The following is a 17,945-nucleotide window of genomic DNA, read 5'->3' on the forward strand; positions in this document are numbered from 1 at the left end:
GCGTTTCCGCAAAGGATGTCCAGGCAGTGAAGTGCACATGACAGAGTGTTGGCCATGATGTGAGGTGAAGGGACAGTCATCAGGGTCACTTAGGCCGCCCACTCCCACGTCCCCTCAGTCCTTTACACACCTGTTCTGGAACTCTCCTCACCGCTGTCACACAGTGGCACCACACCCATCACTCATTCCACCACCATTTTCCTCCCACACTTGGCTTCAGTTCCCGTGTCACCTTGCCACCCTCCTCCTGTTGAAGCCATAACATTAGTTAGTAGTTAGTGCCCCTCAGGCTTGCTGGAACTCTCTAGGACAGGTCTTCGGTCATGAGTATTGGGGACACTGTTTACCTTACAAAAGAATCAGCTCTCTAGCGACTGTACTTTTTTAAATGTCCAACAACCTGTGCCAAAAAATTCCCTGAACTTTTCAAAACTGGCTACCTTCAGCTCCTTATTAAAAATAAACTTACTTCTAAAATTTCACAGAACTTCAGTGACAAAATAACCTCTCAACTGGGCTTGATAAAACAAATTCCTACCCACCAGAGTACAACATAAAGCTAGAGTAGCAGCATAGAGCCCCTGCTTAGACAATTGGCACAGACCATTGGCACTCTGTTCTACAAGCCAAAGCAGCCGACCTTCCAAAGAGAATCCACAGAGCGGTGCTGCACCACAAAGAGCTGTCGGCCAAAATGGCTGCCCCCCTGCTGGGCTTACTCTGTGTGAACGGAGGATAAAAGATCCCGGCTTCTGAAGCTGTGTGCATGCCCACTGTCGTAATGGGCTGCCATTACGGCCTGCTGTGATTGCAAGGGATGGTTAATGTCTGATCAATTAGGCATCAGTACTCTCAGACGATACCAAAGGAAAGACCCGCAGAGAGACTGCCAGTCTCGAATTGCTTCTCAATTACTCTGGAGAAATATTGCCCTGACACTGTTGGTGCTCAGCTGGTTAGGGTGCCAATGCCGCCATTTTGAAGGATTGAAATGGAATGAAGGAATGGAATCGCTGTAGAAGTAGGTAGCCTTTTCCGAGCCAGTGTAGCCCATAGGGCAGGAGCCTAGCTCCTGCTTCTCTAGCGTGAGGCAGCTTGATGTACAGAACGCTAGTCCACTAACGTTGCGTTTTATGTACTGTATCAGTATGTATGAGGGATACTGTAGTTTGACTCTCTTGAGAGAAGCTAAATGAAACAGAGGCTTGTGTCAAAAACTGTGTGTACTAATAGGGAGAACGTTTTATCCTATAGTTGTATTTGTGAAACATTTGTACAGTATCTGGTGCTTTTTGATCCTAAATCAAGCTAGCTGACTTTACAGGAAAAAGTGACGTAAATCCTCCCATGGTCTGTTTAGAACTATCTGTGTAAAGCGGTATCGGTTTTGCTATCCCACTGTTTTCACAGTAAGACGACCACCATAACTGTTTTATATAGAAAGGGCCTTTAATGCAGTGTTTGCTCTTCCAGATAATGGCCCCTGGCTATAGGGAGTAGATGCACTGACCTAGAAAGATGAATGTGATTTAACAATGTTTACTCAAGAACAGCTGCGTCCAGTGTTTTGCATCGTGCCGTTGGTGATAGCAGATACACAGGTTACAATAGAAGATGTAGTAACATCTTACTGCAGTTTAAGAGATTTTAATGAAGCATTTAAAAGATTACGTGAGCAGTAATGATTTACATCGCTATCTAAAAGTTGAACACCAAATTCTGTTACAGCCCTTGAATCAGATCCTTCACAAATCCCTATTTGTAGGTTGTAGTTGTATACGTTATTTAATTCAAGGCCGGGAACGCCGTAATGGATCAGGTTATGAAAAGCGATGGCATCTACTGTAGCTGATAAAAAGCGACTACTCTGAAATGTACATATTTTAACTATGGTCTATACCATTGTAGGAATAAGACATTGAGGTCAATGGCAGTCAACCACCCAGTAATGTATTCCTCTCTTTACCCTGAATGGCTTTCAGCTTTATGACAGGCAAAGCTCTTTGGGGACTTCCTTCTCTTGTCTCTCTACACTATCTGAGAGCAGGTGCAAAGCATGTGGGTGGAACAAATTGACTTGCTGTATTAGTCTAATTTCTGTGTTTGACAGGAAAGACTGTTAAAACTGATACAATACACACCTTTTGGTTGTTTTAAGATGTACTTTCCCCACTATTTCAACCGTTCAGCAATAAATAATAACTTTAGTCCTGGGTATGTACAGATACCATATCTTAATTTGTGCCAGTTTGCTACAGCAGGAAAATAATCCTGAAGCAACAGTACATTTGAATTGTAATGTGGATTATAATCAATTAACATTTTTTTGTAGGGGTTGATACATTTTTCGTTAGGGGAAACCAAGTCTGAAATATTTAAGTGGAAATTACAAACTTCACAAACCTTTTTAAACCTTGAATACACTACAAGTTTGCATTTCCTGCGGGGCAGGAAAATTCCTGTAACAACAGGATGATCAAATTAAGATACGGCATCTGTATAGTAGGTTCAGTTGCACACATTTGCTAATAACTTTTGTAGGTCCTATCAAGGACTAGATTTTTCTATGAGACCATTGCTTTGCCCTGATGGAGACACCAACAGAAACTCACAGCAGCATGTTAAGTGCCACAAAATGGCCACCAGTAGGTCACTAATATTGAGAATATGGTAGAGTGTAGAGAAGTTCATTCTGGAAATAACACTCGTGTGGTTCAGATTCATATTTTTTTTAGGTATGCATCACCTGTGCCTGCTGATAAGTCAGCCTCATTTGGCCTCTAGAACGATCTGTGAATAACACCCTGGTATTTCTCTATTGGCAGGGGCCAAGTTTGTGTTTCCGCCAGACATGGTGGCTCCAGAAAGACCCCGCGGTGATGGTGTGACATACGTCAATATTCCAATCAGCCCCATGTCTAAGAAACAGCTGAACTACATGGAGCTGGAGCATCAGGAGCATGCTGGGGTCAGGGGGACTGGCCAACACCTTCAAGGACAGAGTAAGAGCCCATTTTCTCAATAACAACCTGTCTTTTATGGGTCTCTGGTGGTCCGCACTTCTGTGATTTCAATGTCTTCTGTCTTCCTATGAATTTTTCTATAGCCAATTGAAATTATGTGCACCTTGAAGTGCACTATTGTACATGGCTAATTGGGGAGGACAGGCTCATAGTAATGGCTGGAACGGATTAAATGGAATGGTATCAAACATATGGTTTCCATGTGTTTGATACCATTCCCTTCACGCCATTCCAACCATTATTATGAACTAACCTCCGCTCAGCAGCCTCCTGTGACATACAGGACTGTACACTGTATATTGAAGGTATTATTGTGATCAAAGACTATCAAGTGGCATACAATATATTTCTTGCGTGAGCACAAGACTCAAGTGTGACCATTTGTATTTCAGATTTCTTGGTTGCACGCAAAACGAAAGAATAGTAGTGCTGAGGGATGAACCAAAATGTACATTTTTTCCCGGTAATTAAACAACTGACCGACATCAAGAACTATGTGGGATGCTGGGCTGAAGGGAGTTGTAGTTTTCATAGGCAAATATTCAACCTAGTTCAGTGCAGAAATGTAGTAATTAACTACAATGACCATAATTCATTGCGCCAGCTCGGACAGAGACTTTTTCACCTGCTAAATGAAGTTAGATACACATAGACCACATGAGAGCGAGGAATGTGCATAATACAACTATGAGAAGGAAAGAGACAGTTTGTGAAAGTATGCCTTATCTACTTTGAAGAACTAGTTAAATAATTTGTGAGACAGCTCTGCAGAATACTTCGGCAGGCTAGTCTAGATAAATAGGATGACTAAAGACAGTACAGTATGGGGAACACAGAGATAATGTAGGTTGTCTATCTGGCTGGCTGCTACTGCCTGAGCAGAGAGAAGAGGATTACTTTAAGGAACGAAAAATATTAAAGTCAGTAAATAAAAACGAATTAATATACACAACTGAAGTATTGTATTATTTCATAGTCGTTTCCTATTTTTCTACCCAATGTGGACCTGAGATAGGCAATGGAATATTTTCAATCTTTTGCAAATTTTATGATCACAATGATCACAATTTTTGGCTATGGAATTTTAATTGAAAAGCTCTAAAATAATTTTACCGTCTTTATTTCATCATGTATTTAGTGTTTGAAAAATCTTCGAAACCTAAATCAAAAATGTACTATAATAAACTGAACCGACCGAACCGACCTCAAAAAGCGCTAATCGCTCAGAACTACAGGATGGTGAAGAGGGACAGGGTAGCTTGCGACCACTGGCGTATCGATTCCAATAAAACTTGAGAGACTCTTGGTAAATGATAATCCCCTATTTCTATTTCTCCATTAGTTGGAGATTGCTCCCGATCTTTCCGAGTGACAACTGAGCCACCGTCATCAGCATGGTCTAATCGGCAGAAAAGTCAACCATTAACGTCATTACTCTCCGGGAATATGAGGGACAGTCTTGCTCAATGCGAGAAAGGTTCATTTCCAATGTCAGCGAGAGGATTTCCGTCCCGGTGTGTGCCATCATCTATATATCACTTGGAGGAGCGGCGTTCCAGTTTAGCCGCGTCAGAAGGTCATAGGGCGTTCGGAATACCATGGTGAAGTCTCTTGCTCTAATGTGGTCATCTTCCCAGAGTGTGTTGACGTGTGTGTGTGTGTGTGTGTGTGTGTGCGTGCGAGCATGTGTGTAAGGATTTGTCCACTTTATGAGATCGCCTGGAGAATGCATAGCTGAAGCAATCTTGAAGTCAATCTCATTGCTTCCTCTGTAGCTCAAGGACAGGAATATATTGCTGTTCTCTCATTTGAATGGTAACCGTACACAAGAGTGATCACTCATTGTTTTTAAATAAACCTCCCTACCGTGTTCATTCTATTTTTATGCACGATGTCCTGAACGGAGGGTCAACAATATTACTGATCTCATGGACTGTCTGGTGTTTCTTCACTCTACAGGGAAAAGTTCCTCTAAATATGCCCTGATTGACATCACTGCTACGGATGCCGCCCACAAAACGGGTACCCAGCATGCCTTGGGGAGAGAGGAGGGTCTTCACACCCTGGAGCAGAGGAGGAGGGTAGTACCACAGTGACATCCCAACTCCAATCTTGACCTCCACAGGGCATATGACTGGCCTAGACTAGGCTGTTGTATAGAATTCACCAGAAACATGGATTTCCTGGGAAGCCTCAAGTTGCCGTGATGTCAAACTCCTCTGAGATCTGCCAGATTTGATATCTTTAACACCGATTGTTGACAGCTTCCATTGAATTTTGTCCCAATTACTGGGCTCTTCCGGGGAAGGCTAACCCCAAGAATCACGCCTTCTGCCCTCAGTGTGAATTATACCAACAGTAGGCCTACAGCACTGACGCTCCACAATCATCACAAAAGCAACATGAAATCAGACTCTAAGGGGAAAAAATGAAGTTGCTGCTTGGATGGAAGGGAACATTTCAATCAAGGCTCTCTTTAGCTGTGTTCACATTGGCAGTTTAAAGTGACTCAAATCCTATTTATTTGCATTTCTGATTTGCATCTGCTCTTTTTCCTGCAGACTGACCAGTTCAAAAGCACATGTAATCGGACATTTCAACCTACATTTCAAACCACATTCTTAGGTGGTTTGAAGAGATACAAATCTGATTCCTGGCCATGTAAATTGTGGCTAAATGGTCAAATCTGAATTATGTGCCCTCAAGGGGTTTTTAGACTGTTATTCGGCATATCTTGTTGCTTGCTAGCTGCTCTGTTGGCAGTTTGACGTGAACATGCGGTAGCTAACTAGCTTGTTAATTGTTTACCAACAAAAGAGTGAATGTGCTAGAAAGCTAAACAGCTACCTAGCTAACTAGCCAAAATAGATTGGATCATTTTAAAAGTGTTCTTACACTATGATTTTGAACATTCAAAGCAACTGGGAAATGTCCATGACAGGCATTGTTGCCACCTTATCTTGCTACCTAAATTCTGAGGGATCGGATGCACAAGCACCACCACCAATCAGCCTACAACACCGCACACACATCTGTCATTACTACTAGCATAGCTTTGTCAGCAAATGGTGTCAGAACACACTAATCCGATTTTGTCACTTGTAACTTGCTGTTTGGACATTCAGTAGTCCAGAACGGATTTGAAAAACACAACTGATTTGAGCAATAAGGCCTGCAGTGTGAACAAGGCTTTTGTATATTCAGAAATCTCATTAGAAGGCATTATGTCACTGTCACAGCCCGGGCAGACTTGGGTGGAGTGGGGGGCTGAAAGTGCCAGTCTTAGGGGGAGTCATTACCCAGACGAGCAGTGGGTTTTTCACAGTCTTACCAGTGCCACCCCTAATCTGATACAATACGATTAGAATCTCATTTGGGGAAGATGAGGGAGATGATGAAGAAAAAAATGAAGAGCGTCCCCTTCCATAACTCCTATCTGATTATCATTGTATTAATTCTACAGCGGTTAGTTGTACGAAAGACTTGATTGAGGCCTTTTGATAGAGGCTAGTTCAGCACAGGGCCGGGAAGATAATGGATAATCAGTCTCTATTTGTCCTGTACATTACATGCAGTCTTACTCATTCAGAATGCTCACCACGCTTTTTAGAAACTTTGTGAAGCTAATGCAACAAAGTGGGCATAGAAGCTGCGGCGGTCTTTGTATACCGATGAGAACAACACAATTAAATCCTCATTAATGGCTTCTGATGACTCAGCCCAGGCTTGTTATTGTTCTGTGTTGTCTAAATGAACTTTGGTTGGCTTGAGTGCGGCTAATTGCCCACTGTTGACCACATATGTAGAGTTCATTTCTAGGTGCTCTCCATTTGTTTTTCAGCTTTCACGGTTCACGTGGCTTTGCTGAGGGACAGACAGAGCTTTAGCAACACACACCCTATAAATAATTCAGAACATGTCGAAAGAAAATTCATAGGATTTTTTTTTAGCTTTGCAGAAATGAAAAATGTAAAACAATATCCCGGAAATGTTTTTCAGAAGAGCCTTTGGCCCCCATTATGCACACATACATTTTTGAAATAGATAATTTAAGACAGGAGTTCCTTTGTATATTTTACCTTAGAGGAATATAAATTGCTTCTTGTCCGTATTCCCTACTGTTTGTTGAAAGTTTCACCGATAGGAAAAGATTCTACCATAGTAGTTACTACATCATTCTGTAGGAAACTGTAGTATACTGTAGAATACTATATTGCACACTGTAGTATCCTTCGATTGTGTAGTGCTTCCAATATAATTGTAAACACAAGTATACAACAAAATTATATAGTAACTATACTACACACTGTAGTATCCCATGCTCATTTGTAGTACTTACTATATAATTTAGCAGTATACTGGAGAATACAATGCCACATCCTGTAGCATCCCTCGATCATGTGTAGTACATACTATAGAATTTTGTAATATACTGTAGAATTCTATACTCCAAAATTATCCGCAAAAAAACACTTAAGTAAATACAACAGTAATGTACGCCTAAACACTACAGTGTCCTCAAAAACACTACAGTTTTTAAACAATAGTCATACTCCTATATTTAATTTGCATATACTCCACCCATTCCCATCCCCCATATCCTAATTTGTGCCACCCATGAGTGAGAAACCTACATGCCAAGTATACACTGGCATTTTTTAAATCTAAATGCTGGTGGGAGGGGAAAACTCCCCCAAAAATGTTTGTTTGCATGCCAGCAAAATTGAAAAAAACAATACAATAAGGTGCCCACAAACTGTTAGTGCCTACATAAAGTTGTCCAAACAGCAGAGCTTTCTTTACAGCACCATGGAGTGAATCCTTTGCTTAAACAAATGTTGTTTCTACTGACATTTGAGATGTACAAACCATGGCATAAGGGGACGATGAGTGGATAGGAGGCGATCCGTAATTTCGATTAGGACATTAATGAGCGAGTCAGGATGGATGTAGTCAATAAAACAATTTACTCAGCACTTTTGAAATGTACAGCAACATAATTCAGAACATAGGCGGTTTTTACCATATTCAGCCTGTACACCAAGTCAGAACCATAGGATAGATAAATGGGGCATATAAGCAGATAATGAACGCTCTTACAATATTCGATGATGGCATTTCTCTTAAACAGGCTATTGGCTACATGTGCACCACCAACAGCTAACAGCTTACTACACAACATACACTTAGTAATGATTTCTTGGCTACAGTATACATATCTCCCTGGCATATTACATCATTTTTGCAGCAGCATACAATACATTTTTGGACTCACTTGAACAGGAAGGTGGTGCGGCGGTCTTTCGTGGGCAAATTTTGACATCAAACTTCGTCATCAGAGTCTGGCATTCTCTGAATTTATGGTGCACACACCAACTCCACTGAATAGCAGGCTAGTGATTGCTTTGCAACTCTTGAAATTAAACACAGATTCCTCCACTCAATGAGTAATGTTTATGTCCAATGGCCGATGAGCACCGATACGTTTCATCTATAATTTCTCTTCATATGAGAAGGACTGCAAGCTTGCTATCTAAGCTTTTGAAAGTACAATGTTGACATGATCAGTCCAATCAAAGCTACGGTAGCTATATCGTGATTAGACATGATTTTATCTGTGGTCAGGTGTTTGAATTTCCAAGCTCTCTGCCTAGATTTTGGGGGAAATCATGTACTAACAAAAAAAAGTGTTTAACAAATCAAAATATATTTTATATTTGAGATTCTTCAAAGTAGCCACCCTTTGCCTTGATGACAGCTTTGCACTCTCTTGGCATTCTCTCAACCAGCTTAAAAAAATAAAAAATAAACATTTAAAAAATGAGGTGTGCCTTGTGAAAAGTTAATTTGTGGAATTTATTTCCCTCTTATGGCAAGAACAGCTCAAATAAGCAAAGAGAAACGACAGTCCAACATTACTTTAAGACATGAAGGTCAGTCAATCTGGAAAATTTCAAGAACTTTTCAAGTTTCATCAAATGACACCAATAAGAAGAAGAGACTTGCTTGGCCCAAGACATTAGACTGGTCGAAATCTGTCCTTCTCTGATGAGTCCAAATTTTAGATGTTTGCTTTCAACCGCTGTGTCTTTGTGAGACTCAGAGTAGGTGAGAGAATGATCTCTGGATGTGTGGTTGCTACCGTGAAGCATGGAGGTGTGATGGTGTTTTGCTGGTGACACTGTCTGTGATTTATTTAGAATTCAAGGCACACTTAACCAGCATGTCTACCACAGCATTCTTAAGCGATATGCCATCCCATCTGGTTTGCGCTTAGTGGGACTATTATTTGTTTTTCAACAGGACAATGACCCAACACACCTCACTGCAGTGTAAGGGCTATTTGACCAAGAAGTAGAGTGATTGAGTGCTGCATCAGATAACCTGGCTTCCACAATCATTCGACCTCAAACCAATTGAGATGGTTTGGGATGAGTTGTACTGCAGAGTGAAGGAAAAGCAGGCAACAAGTGCTCAGCATATGTGGGAACTCCTTCAAGACTGTAGAAAAGGCATTCCTGGGGAAGCTGGTTGAGAGAATGCCAAGCATGTGCAAAGCTGTCATCAAGGCAAAGAGTGGCTACTTTAAATAATCTAAACTACTGGTTACTACATGATTCCACATGTGTTATTTCATAGTTTTGATGTCTTTACTATTATTCTACAATGTAGAAAATAGTAAAAGTAAAGAAAAGCCTTTGAATGAGTAGGTGTGTCCAAACTTTTGACTGGTACTGTATATTTCTCCAGTATCTGTAAATACTTTCCCCTGTTTTAATTCTAGTCATCTTGGTTTTCTCATACATTATACATTTGAAGATATGTGCACAGATCAATGTAAAGAGTTTTAAAAACAATGTCTGTATTTTTTCAAAAGCCTTATTTTCATTAAATTGTATTTATAACAAATAACATTGTTTTGATGTTTGACTGGTTCACTCATGGGACTAATTTTATCCTCATGTGGCTAATTGAACCTAAACCCAATGGTTACACTGTAATAAAGCACCTACAATCAAATGGTTGTTGGTTTTGGTTGGAGTGAAAGATTATTATTCTGCTTGTTGTAGGGACCAAATGTTAGAGAAACTATCAGGGAAGTAACAGGAGGCAACAGGATCAGGTGCAAAACAGTGTCCAGTTTATTTACAGTGAAAAGGTGGAAGACTCAATCCAATCGATATTTACATAGGGCTATACAAATATTTACAAAATAGAGAAATTCTCTGTCACTGCTAAAACACTGGTTCAAATTAAATCAAAAGCTGAAGTTCAAAATCAGGCCTACCCTGCCAAAACAACTATAGCAGGTTGGGGTACACCGGGATAGTGACTAGCTGATGGGATCAAACATCTTTCATAATTAACTGTGATTACCCGTTGATAACAGGCTGCTATTTAGCTGTAAGCAGCAGATTTTCGACCAACCGTTACTTGGCGATACTTTTCAACTCCCATGACTAGTTGCAGGGGGAACGTTTGAGTTGAGAATTTTTATTTATTAAAATAAATCTCCCTTTTCTCCATGATTTTATCCAACCAGAGGAGGTTGGTGGGAGGAGCTATAGGAGGACATGCTCATTGTAAAGACTGGAACGGCGCAAAAGGAACGGTATCAAACACATGGAAACCACGTTTCACTCCATTCCATTAATTCCATTCCAATGTTCCCGTCCTCATAAAGCTCCTCCCACCAGCTTCTTCTGAATCAAAAAATGTATATGCTGCCATCTTGTCTATTTCCGATCCTCTTAATCATCAAGCCTGGGGTGTATTCATTCCGCCAATTCTGTTGCAAACATTTCTTAAATGGACACAAACCGAACAAAACGGGACCTACTGTACCTGTACCTGTTTGCTTCCGTTTGGTTCTTAAACAGTAAACGGTTTCCGTAATGAATACACCCCAAGTGGGTGTCATTCAAAGTGACACTTGATTTCTGAATCTTGGTCATGCCATGTAGCACTTTGGGGTGGATACCCACCTCTCTCAATCAATAAAAGAGTATCAGAAATAGATGATGGCGAGCAAAAGATTATCTAATTCAATAACGGATCATTTTCCCAATCAAATTGTCCTCCTGCAATTAGCCATGGGAGTTTAGAAGACACTGGTGACTTCCAAGTCGAGAATATAGAAAGCTTCGCCATGTAAAGGATGGTCGAAAATCTGACGCTTACGACCAAATAGCAGCCTGTTATCAACGGATATCACAGCTAATGATGAAAGTTGTTTGATCCCATCAGCCAGCTAGTGACAGCCTCCTCACAGCTCACATACCTGAGCTAGAATAGAAATGAAGCACAGCACACTTGAGAAACAGACAGCTTTATACCAATGGTCCCTCCCCATGGACCATACCATTAACCATGGATAGGTTACACTTAACCAAAACTGGCATCAACTCAATGGTCGAGTTCCCCTGCTCAGATGTACCATGCATCACCCAATGGTTGCATGCTACATCATCAACTGGGTCATCGACTGAGAGATTGCTATAACATGTGATGTGTCACGCAACCATTGGTTGATGCATGCAATGTCTGAGCAGGGAAACGAGACCTTATGTAGGGTGTCTAAATAGGCTGCGTTTACAAAGACCATTCTGATCTGATTAGTCAATATACCAATTAGTGGCAAAAAGATCAGAATTGGGCTGATTGTGTAAACACAGCCATTGACATCTCAAACATTCCTGGCTTAACTCAAAGCGGCAACACTTTTAATGAATATATATTTCCTTATATGCAATAGTAGGCAAATTTATTTTAATTTTATTTTACCTTTATTTTCCTAGGCAAGTCAGTTAAGAACAAATTCTTATTTTCAATGACGGCCTAAGAACAGTGGGTTAACTGCCTGTTCGGGGGCAGAACGACAGATTTGTACCTTGTCAGCTCGGGGATATGAACTTGCAGGCCAATATGGGGAAAAAACGTAAATGGAGCCGTGGACCCACGAGCGCTCCCATATGACTGAAATGACAGATGGCTAGACAGACAGACATGGAGCTCATAAACGCATGACTTACAAACAAAGGAAACATAGGCTATATGGAAATAAACAAAACTTTTTTATCGTGAGTATTAGTCTGTACCTAAGCTTCACATCCACTAGGAGGATTGCAAATTGGTATTTTTTATAGCGTTTAAATATCAAACTGAAATGTGCGCCAATAATTTGACCAAACATTTACTTGACACGTGATTAGACTTTCCGCACATCGTGCATTCAGGCCTTCTTTGTGTTATGCAAGTGTTGATGTAGCTTCTGGCTTACATTCTCAAACAAAAAAATGTAATAAAAAAATTAGGATAGTTATAATGTCAATGGGAAGGCTTACAATTAAATGCAATGTGCTTGTTAGATAATTAAGTTAAATATTAGAAAACCCCAAAGCTATTTTCATGCAACACAGAATGTGTAGTTAGTTGATCACACACACTGTTTTTTGTTCCAATACCTCTGGGCCTCAACAGCATGCTTACAAGTTTTACAGAAACATGATGTGAATTCTTCATAAAAACATTATGAATTAACTACATAGGCAGATCACCACAAAGTAAATAATACTTTGCGCAAATCACCGACAACGCCAACACTGTCCAAAGCTGCACAGATGGGCCTCATCCCCAAATCGCCCAGCTGCACGAGATCTTCAATCAACACCACTTTAGGCTCCCAAAATGGCAACTGGTAAGCTTCTGGCAGAAATGGGGAAGTTCTTCCCATGATCGCTCTCACACACTTTCCCCCTGTTTATAAATCCCACAGGTAACACAGTTCTCCACTGACCACGTTTATATATGCAGAGTATTCTGGATAGTAGCTCATATCCAGCTTAAGGTCTACGAGTATCCATGAATAAACAGAATATTCTTAATATTTAAATGGAATAATAACTGAAATATGTATACCGGAGGAGGTTGGTGGGAACGCTATAGGAGGACAGGCTCATTGTGATGGCTGGAATGGAATTGCTGGAACAGAGTCAAACATGTGGTTTCCATTTGCTTTATGTGTTTGATACCACTCCATTTATTCCATTCCAGCCATTACAATGAGCCTGTCCTATAACGCCTCCCACCAGTGTCCTCTGATGGACACTGACTGTAGGCCTATAAACTCTCACATGTAGCATAATATAATATTAACTCCTGCTGAATTATTCATATCTTGCAGTAAAATTATAGAACAGATGTTAATTTTATCTTGGGAACAGGATTGGAGAAATATAATTTCTTTCTTTCAGCATCTCTTGAGAAACTGTGAATGCACTGTAAAGTGTTATCTTTGAGACTCTTATGCAAGCAGACAGTATGTCAACCACATAAAATATGCACCCAAGACCAACTGAAGTCTTATCCGAAACGTGTTTCATCCTTTTTGCAGCTTTTCATTTCCTTAAAACTGATGACATTTGGACATTTTGCAGAGGACCAATTTTTCCACTGTTTTGGAGTTATTGTGTTCTCCCCGGTCCCTAAACGGAGACCTAAACGAAACAGGCATCTTTACCAGTGTTAACTAGATAACTAAGGTATTCATTCTATTGATGTACGATATTATTCTGGTGAGCACTACTTTATTTAGTCTTCTGAGGCAACAAGTTATGACTCAAAAGAAGCTGCATATATCTAACTATAGTCAACAAACAAATGGCCTACCAAATGTCGGAAATTATAATATGGCCTACCAAATGTCAGAAATGATAAGCAGAAACTTGTCTAAATTAGGGGTGAAAGTAGCCAGTCGGCTATACGATCTAGCATGGAGTATCAGCTAAATATATTATTATGGAATTATTATGATGGATAGAACTGTGCAGATAGCCTACTTTTTGAAGTGATTTGTTTGAAAATCAGATGAAAACATCACACAACATCCATGATATGCGAAACTGAGCCTGCGCAGACCACAAAAAAACAACAGTAAACGGAATAAGAGGTTTACATGCCACAGTATCCCGTCTGAGATCGTCATATCCCACACATCTTATCCGGGTTTCTCATAACTGGGAGACAAGCTTTTTCAGGTTATTGTAAACGGGATATGATGTTCATATGCGTCAGCTCAAAAACAGAATACTTGACAATCACGAATAATAACAGGATATTGGTGTGCATGTAAATGTGGTCATTGTTTCCTAGGGTTGTGTTACCTGTGTCAAATCTGGCTTGGTAGGCTTTAGGCAAGCCAGGTCACCATGGTAACCCATGGATAGACAGACAGACCTAGATGCCATCAAAGTGTTCCTGGATGCGAAATAATATACAGATAGCCTAACCTTCACATCAATCAATGTACTGGAGTTTAATTTGAACTTTGACGAAACTTTGATTGATATTTTGTTGAAATGTGAAAGGTTGAGGTCATACCATCTGCAGCTCGGATCAGACGGAGATGGGTCTGAGGTTTTCTCAGGACGCCATGCCGAACAACTGCCCACAATGTGACCAGTTAAGTGCAGTGAAATCTGTCTGTCACTCAACTGTGTTTAAAGTGATGTTTCTGACTCTTTTGATTGGCATATATTATATTTTCAAGCCCCCTACCACCAAGCAGGGTTGATGTGAAGTGCCTATGAAAGCAGTGAAGTAGCTGACCAATGAGAGCGAGCACTTGATGAGTTCACTCGGAAAACCTCTCGCTCTCGGCTTCGGAGAAAATTATATCTGTTGAATTAATAATGACGACCCTGAAACGGAAACGTCATCAGGTTTGCTTTATCAATCTTCCATCTTGTCAAAACAAATGTAAATAACTGCACTCTTCTCAATTATTCAGGTGGAATACAATAGGAAAATCTTTACTCTACATGCCTGGTCTTGCAAGTCTTTTCGAGCAACATAAAACAAATAAATGGCCAAATTCAATAAATAGTTCAATAACACTGGAAGGCTTTTTTGCATCTTACCATCAAACACCTAGAGTGGACAACACAGGAATAGCAAACCCTGAGCATGGTGATATGCTTTAGTGAATAACATAGAGTGGCTTGTGAAATTAATCACCCCCTCTGCATTTTTCCTATTTTGTTGCCTTACAACCTGGAATTAAAATATATTTTGGGGGTGTTTGTATCGTTTGATTTACACAACATGCCTACCACTTTGAAGATGCAAAATATATTTTATTGTGAAACAAATAAGAAATAAGACAAAAAAATAGAAAATGTGAACGTGGATAACTATACACCCCCCAAAAATCAATACTTTGTAGAGCCACCTTTTGCAGCAATTACAGCTGCAAGTCTATTGGGGTATGTCTCTATAAGCTTGGCACATCTAGCCACTAGGATTTTTGCCCATTCTTCAAGGCAAAACTGCTCCAGCTCCTTCAAGTTGGATGGGTTCTGCTGGTGTACAGCAATCTTTAAGTCATACCACAGATTCTCAATTGGATTGAGGTCTGGGCTTTCACTAGGCCATTCCAAAACATTTAAATGTTTCCCCTTAAACCACTCGAGTGTTGCTTTAGCAGTATGCTTAGGGTCATTGTCCTGCTGGAAGGTGAACCTCCGTCCCAGTCTCAAATCTCTGGAAGACCGAAACAGGTTTCCCTCAAGAATTTCCCTCTATTTAGGGCCATCCATCATTCCTTCAATTCTGACCAGTTTCTCAGTCCCTGCCGATGAAAAACATCCCCACATGCTTCACTGTGGGGATGGTGTTCTCGGGGTGATGAGAGGTGTTGGGTTTGCGCCAGACATAGCATTTTCCTTGATGGCCAAAAAGCTCAATTTTAGTCTCATCTGACCAGAGTACATTCTTCCATATGTTTGGGGAGTCTCCCACATGCCTTTTGGCGAACACCAAACGTGTTTGCTTATTTCTTTCTTTTAGCAATGGCTTTTTTTCTGGCCAGTCTTCCATAAATCCCAGCTCTGTGGAGAGTACGGCTTAAAATGGTCCTATGGACAGATACTTCAATCTCCGCTGTGGAGCTTTACAGATCCTTCAGGGTTATCTTTGGTCTCTTTGTTGCCTCTCTGATTAATCCCCTTGCCTGGTCTGTGAGTTTTGGTGGGCGGCCCTCTCTTGGCAGGTTTGTTGTGGTGCCATATTCTTTCCATTTTTGTATGATGGATTTAATGGTGTTCCGTGGGATGTTCAAAGTTTCTGATATTTTTTTAATAACTAAACCCTGATCTGTACTTCTCCGTCAACTTTGTCCCTGAGCTGTTTGGAGAGCTCCTTGGTCTTCATGGTGTCGCTTTCTTGGTGGTGCCCCTTGCTTAGGGGTGTTGCAGATTCTGGGGCCTTTCAGACTGTGATCATGTGACACTTAGATTGCACAAAGGTGGACTTTAATGAACTAATTATGTGACTTCTGAAGGTAATTCGTTGCACCAGATTGTATTTAGGGGCTTCAAAGCAAAGGGGTGAATACATATGCACCGACCACTTTTCAGTTTTGTATTTTTGTATTTTTTTCATTTCACTTCACCAATTACATGATATCCAAATTAAAATCCAATTAAATTACAGGTTGTAATGCAAAAAAATAGGAACAACACCAAGGGGTATGAATACTTTTGCAAGGCACGGTAGAGAATATGATGCTATTAGATTTTTTTGAGTAGGCTATATAGCGCCGTGTTGGGAATGAATCAGCATACTGTAGCACCATGTAAATTCTATCATGTCAACATGACCACACAGCATCATTTTTCAGCTTTCCAAATTGTTTTATATTTTTCTTTTGAATTACATGCAGGAGAGAGAAAAGAGGGATGGCTCACTAGAGGAGTGAAGGGCAGAGGAGTATAGGCATAGCAGACCAGCTCTATGGTTACAGTCACTCCACCACTAGGCTCCCTCTTCCCCATCCTGTCTCTATCAGTTTCCCTAACAAACGCTTTAGAAGTCAAAGGTCCGGAAGGCACTGTGAAGGTCAGGTCACTGATGATGACTATGGAGCATTAGCAAGGTTGGGCACTGATGTAGGGCGATTAGGCCTGGCTCGCGGTCAGTGTTCCAATTCATTAAAAAGGTGCCTGATGGGGTTGAGGTCAGTGCTCTGTGCAGGCCAGTCAAGTTCTTCCGGACCGATCTCGACAAACCGTTTCTGTATGGACCTCGCTTTGTGCATGGGGGCATTGTCATGCTGAAACAGGAGAGGGCCTTCCCCAAACTCTATGCTGTAACATTAAGATTTCCCTTCACTTGAACTAAGGGGCCTAGCCCGAACCATAAAAAACAGCCCCAGACCAACATTTCACCTCCACCAAACGTTACAGTTGGCACTATGCATTTGGGCAGGTAGCATTCTCTTGGCATCTGCCAAACCCAGATTGGTCTGTCGGACTGCCAGATGGTGAAGCGTGATTCACCACTCCAGAGAAAGTGTTTCCGCTGCTCCTGAGTCCAATGGCGGTAAGCTTTACACCCCTCCAACTGACACTTGGCAATGTGCATAGTGATTTTAGGCTTATTTGCGGCTGTTCGGCCATTGAAACCCATTTCATGACGCTCCTGACAGACAGTTATTGTGTTGACTTTGCTTCCAGAGACTCGTTAGTGAGTGTTGCAACCGAGGACAGACAATTTTTACACTCTACAGTGCACCTGGAAAGTATTCTGACCCCTTGACTTTTTCCACATTTTGTTACATTACAGCCTTATTATAAAGTCGATAAAATAATGTTTTCCTCTCATCAATCTACACACAGTTGACAATCCCCATAATGATACAAAACAGAAATACCTGATTTACATATGTATTCAGACCCTTTGCTATGAAACTCGAAATTGAGCTCAGGTGCATCAGGTGTTTCCATTGATCACCATTAAGATGTTTCTACCACTTGATTTCAGTCCACCTGTGGTAAATTCAACTGATTGGACAATATTTGGAAAGGCACACATCTGTCTATATAAGTTCCCACAGTTGACAGCGCATGTCAGAGCAAAAATCAA

The 17,945-nt window shown here is 40.8% G+C and overlaps 1 protein-coding gene across 1 annotated transcript in view; it reads left to right on the plus strand.

The window, feature by feature from the left end:
• LOC112214749 (protein Dok-7) overlaps positions 1-8,256 on the plus strand; it is a 38,539-nt gene extending 30,283 nt beyond the window's left edge. The window contains exons 11-12 of the mRNA XM_024373740.2: positions 2,826-3,002; positions 4,983-8,256. Coding sequence (XP_024229508.1) covers positions 2,826-3,002; positions 4,983-5,119 — 314 coding nt within the window. The 3' untranslated portion in view covers positions 5,120-8,256. The remainder of the gene's footprint in view (positions 1-2,825; positions 3,003-4,982) is intronic.
• The last annotated feature ends 9,689 nt before the right edge of the window (positions 8,257-17,945 follow it).

Source organism: Oncorhynchus tshawytscha, linkage group LG15 (genome assembly GCF_018296145.1).
Source record: "Oncorhynchus tshawytscha isolate Ot180627B linkage group LG15, Otsh_v2.0, whole genome shotgun sequence".
Taxonomy (NCBI): Eukaryota; Metazoa; Chordata; class Actinopteri; order Salmoniformes; family Salmonidae; genus Oncorhynchus; species Oncorhynchus tshawytscha.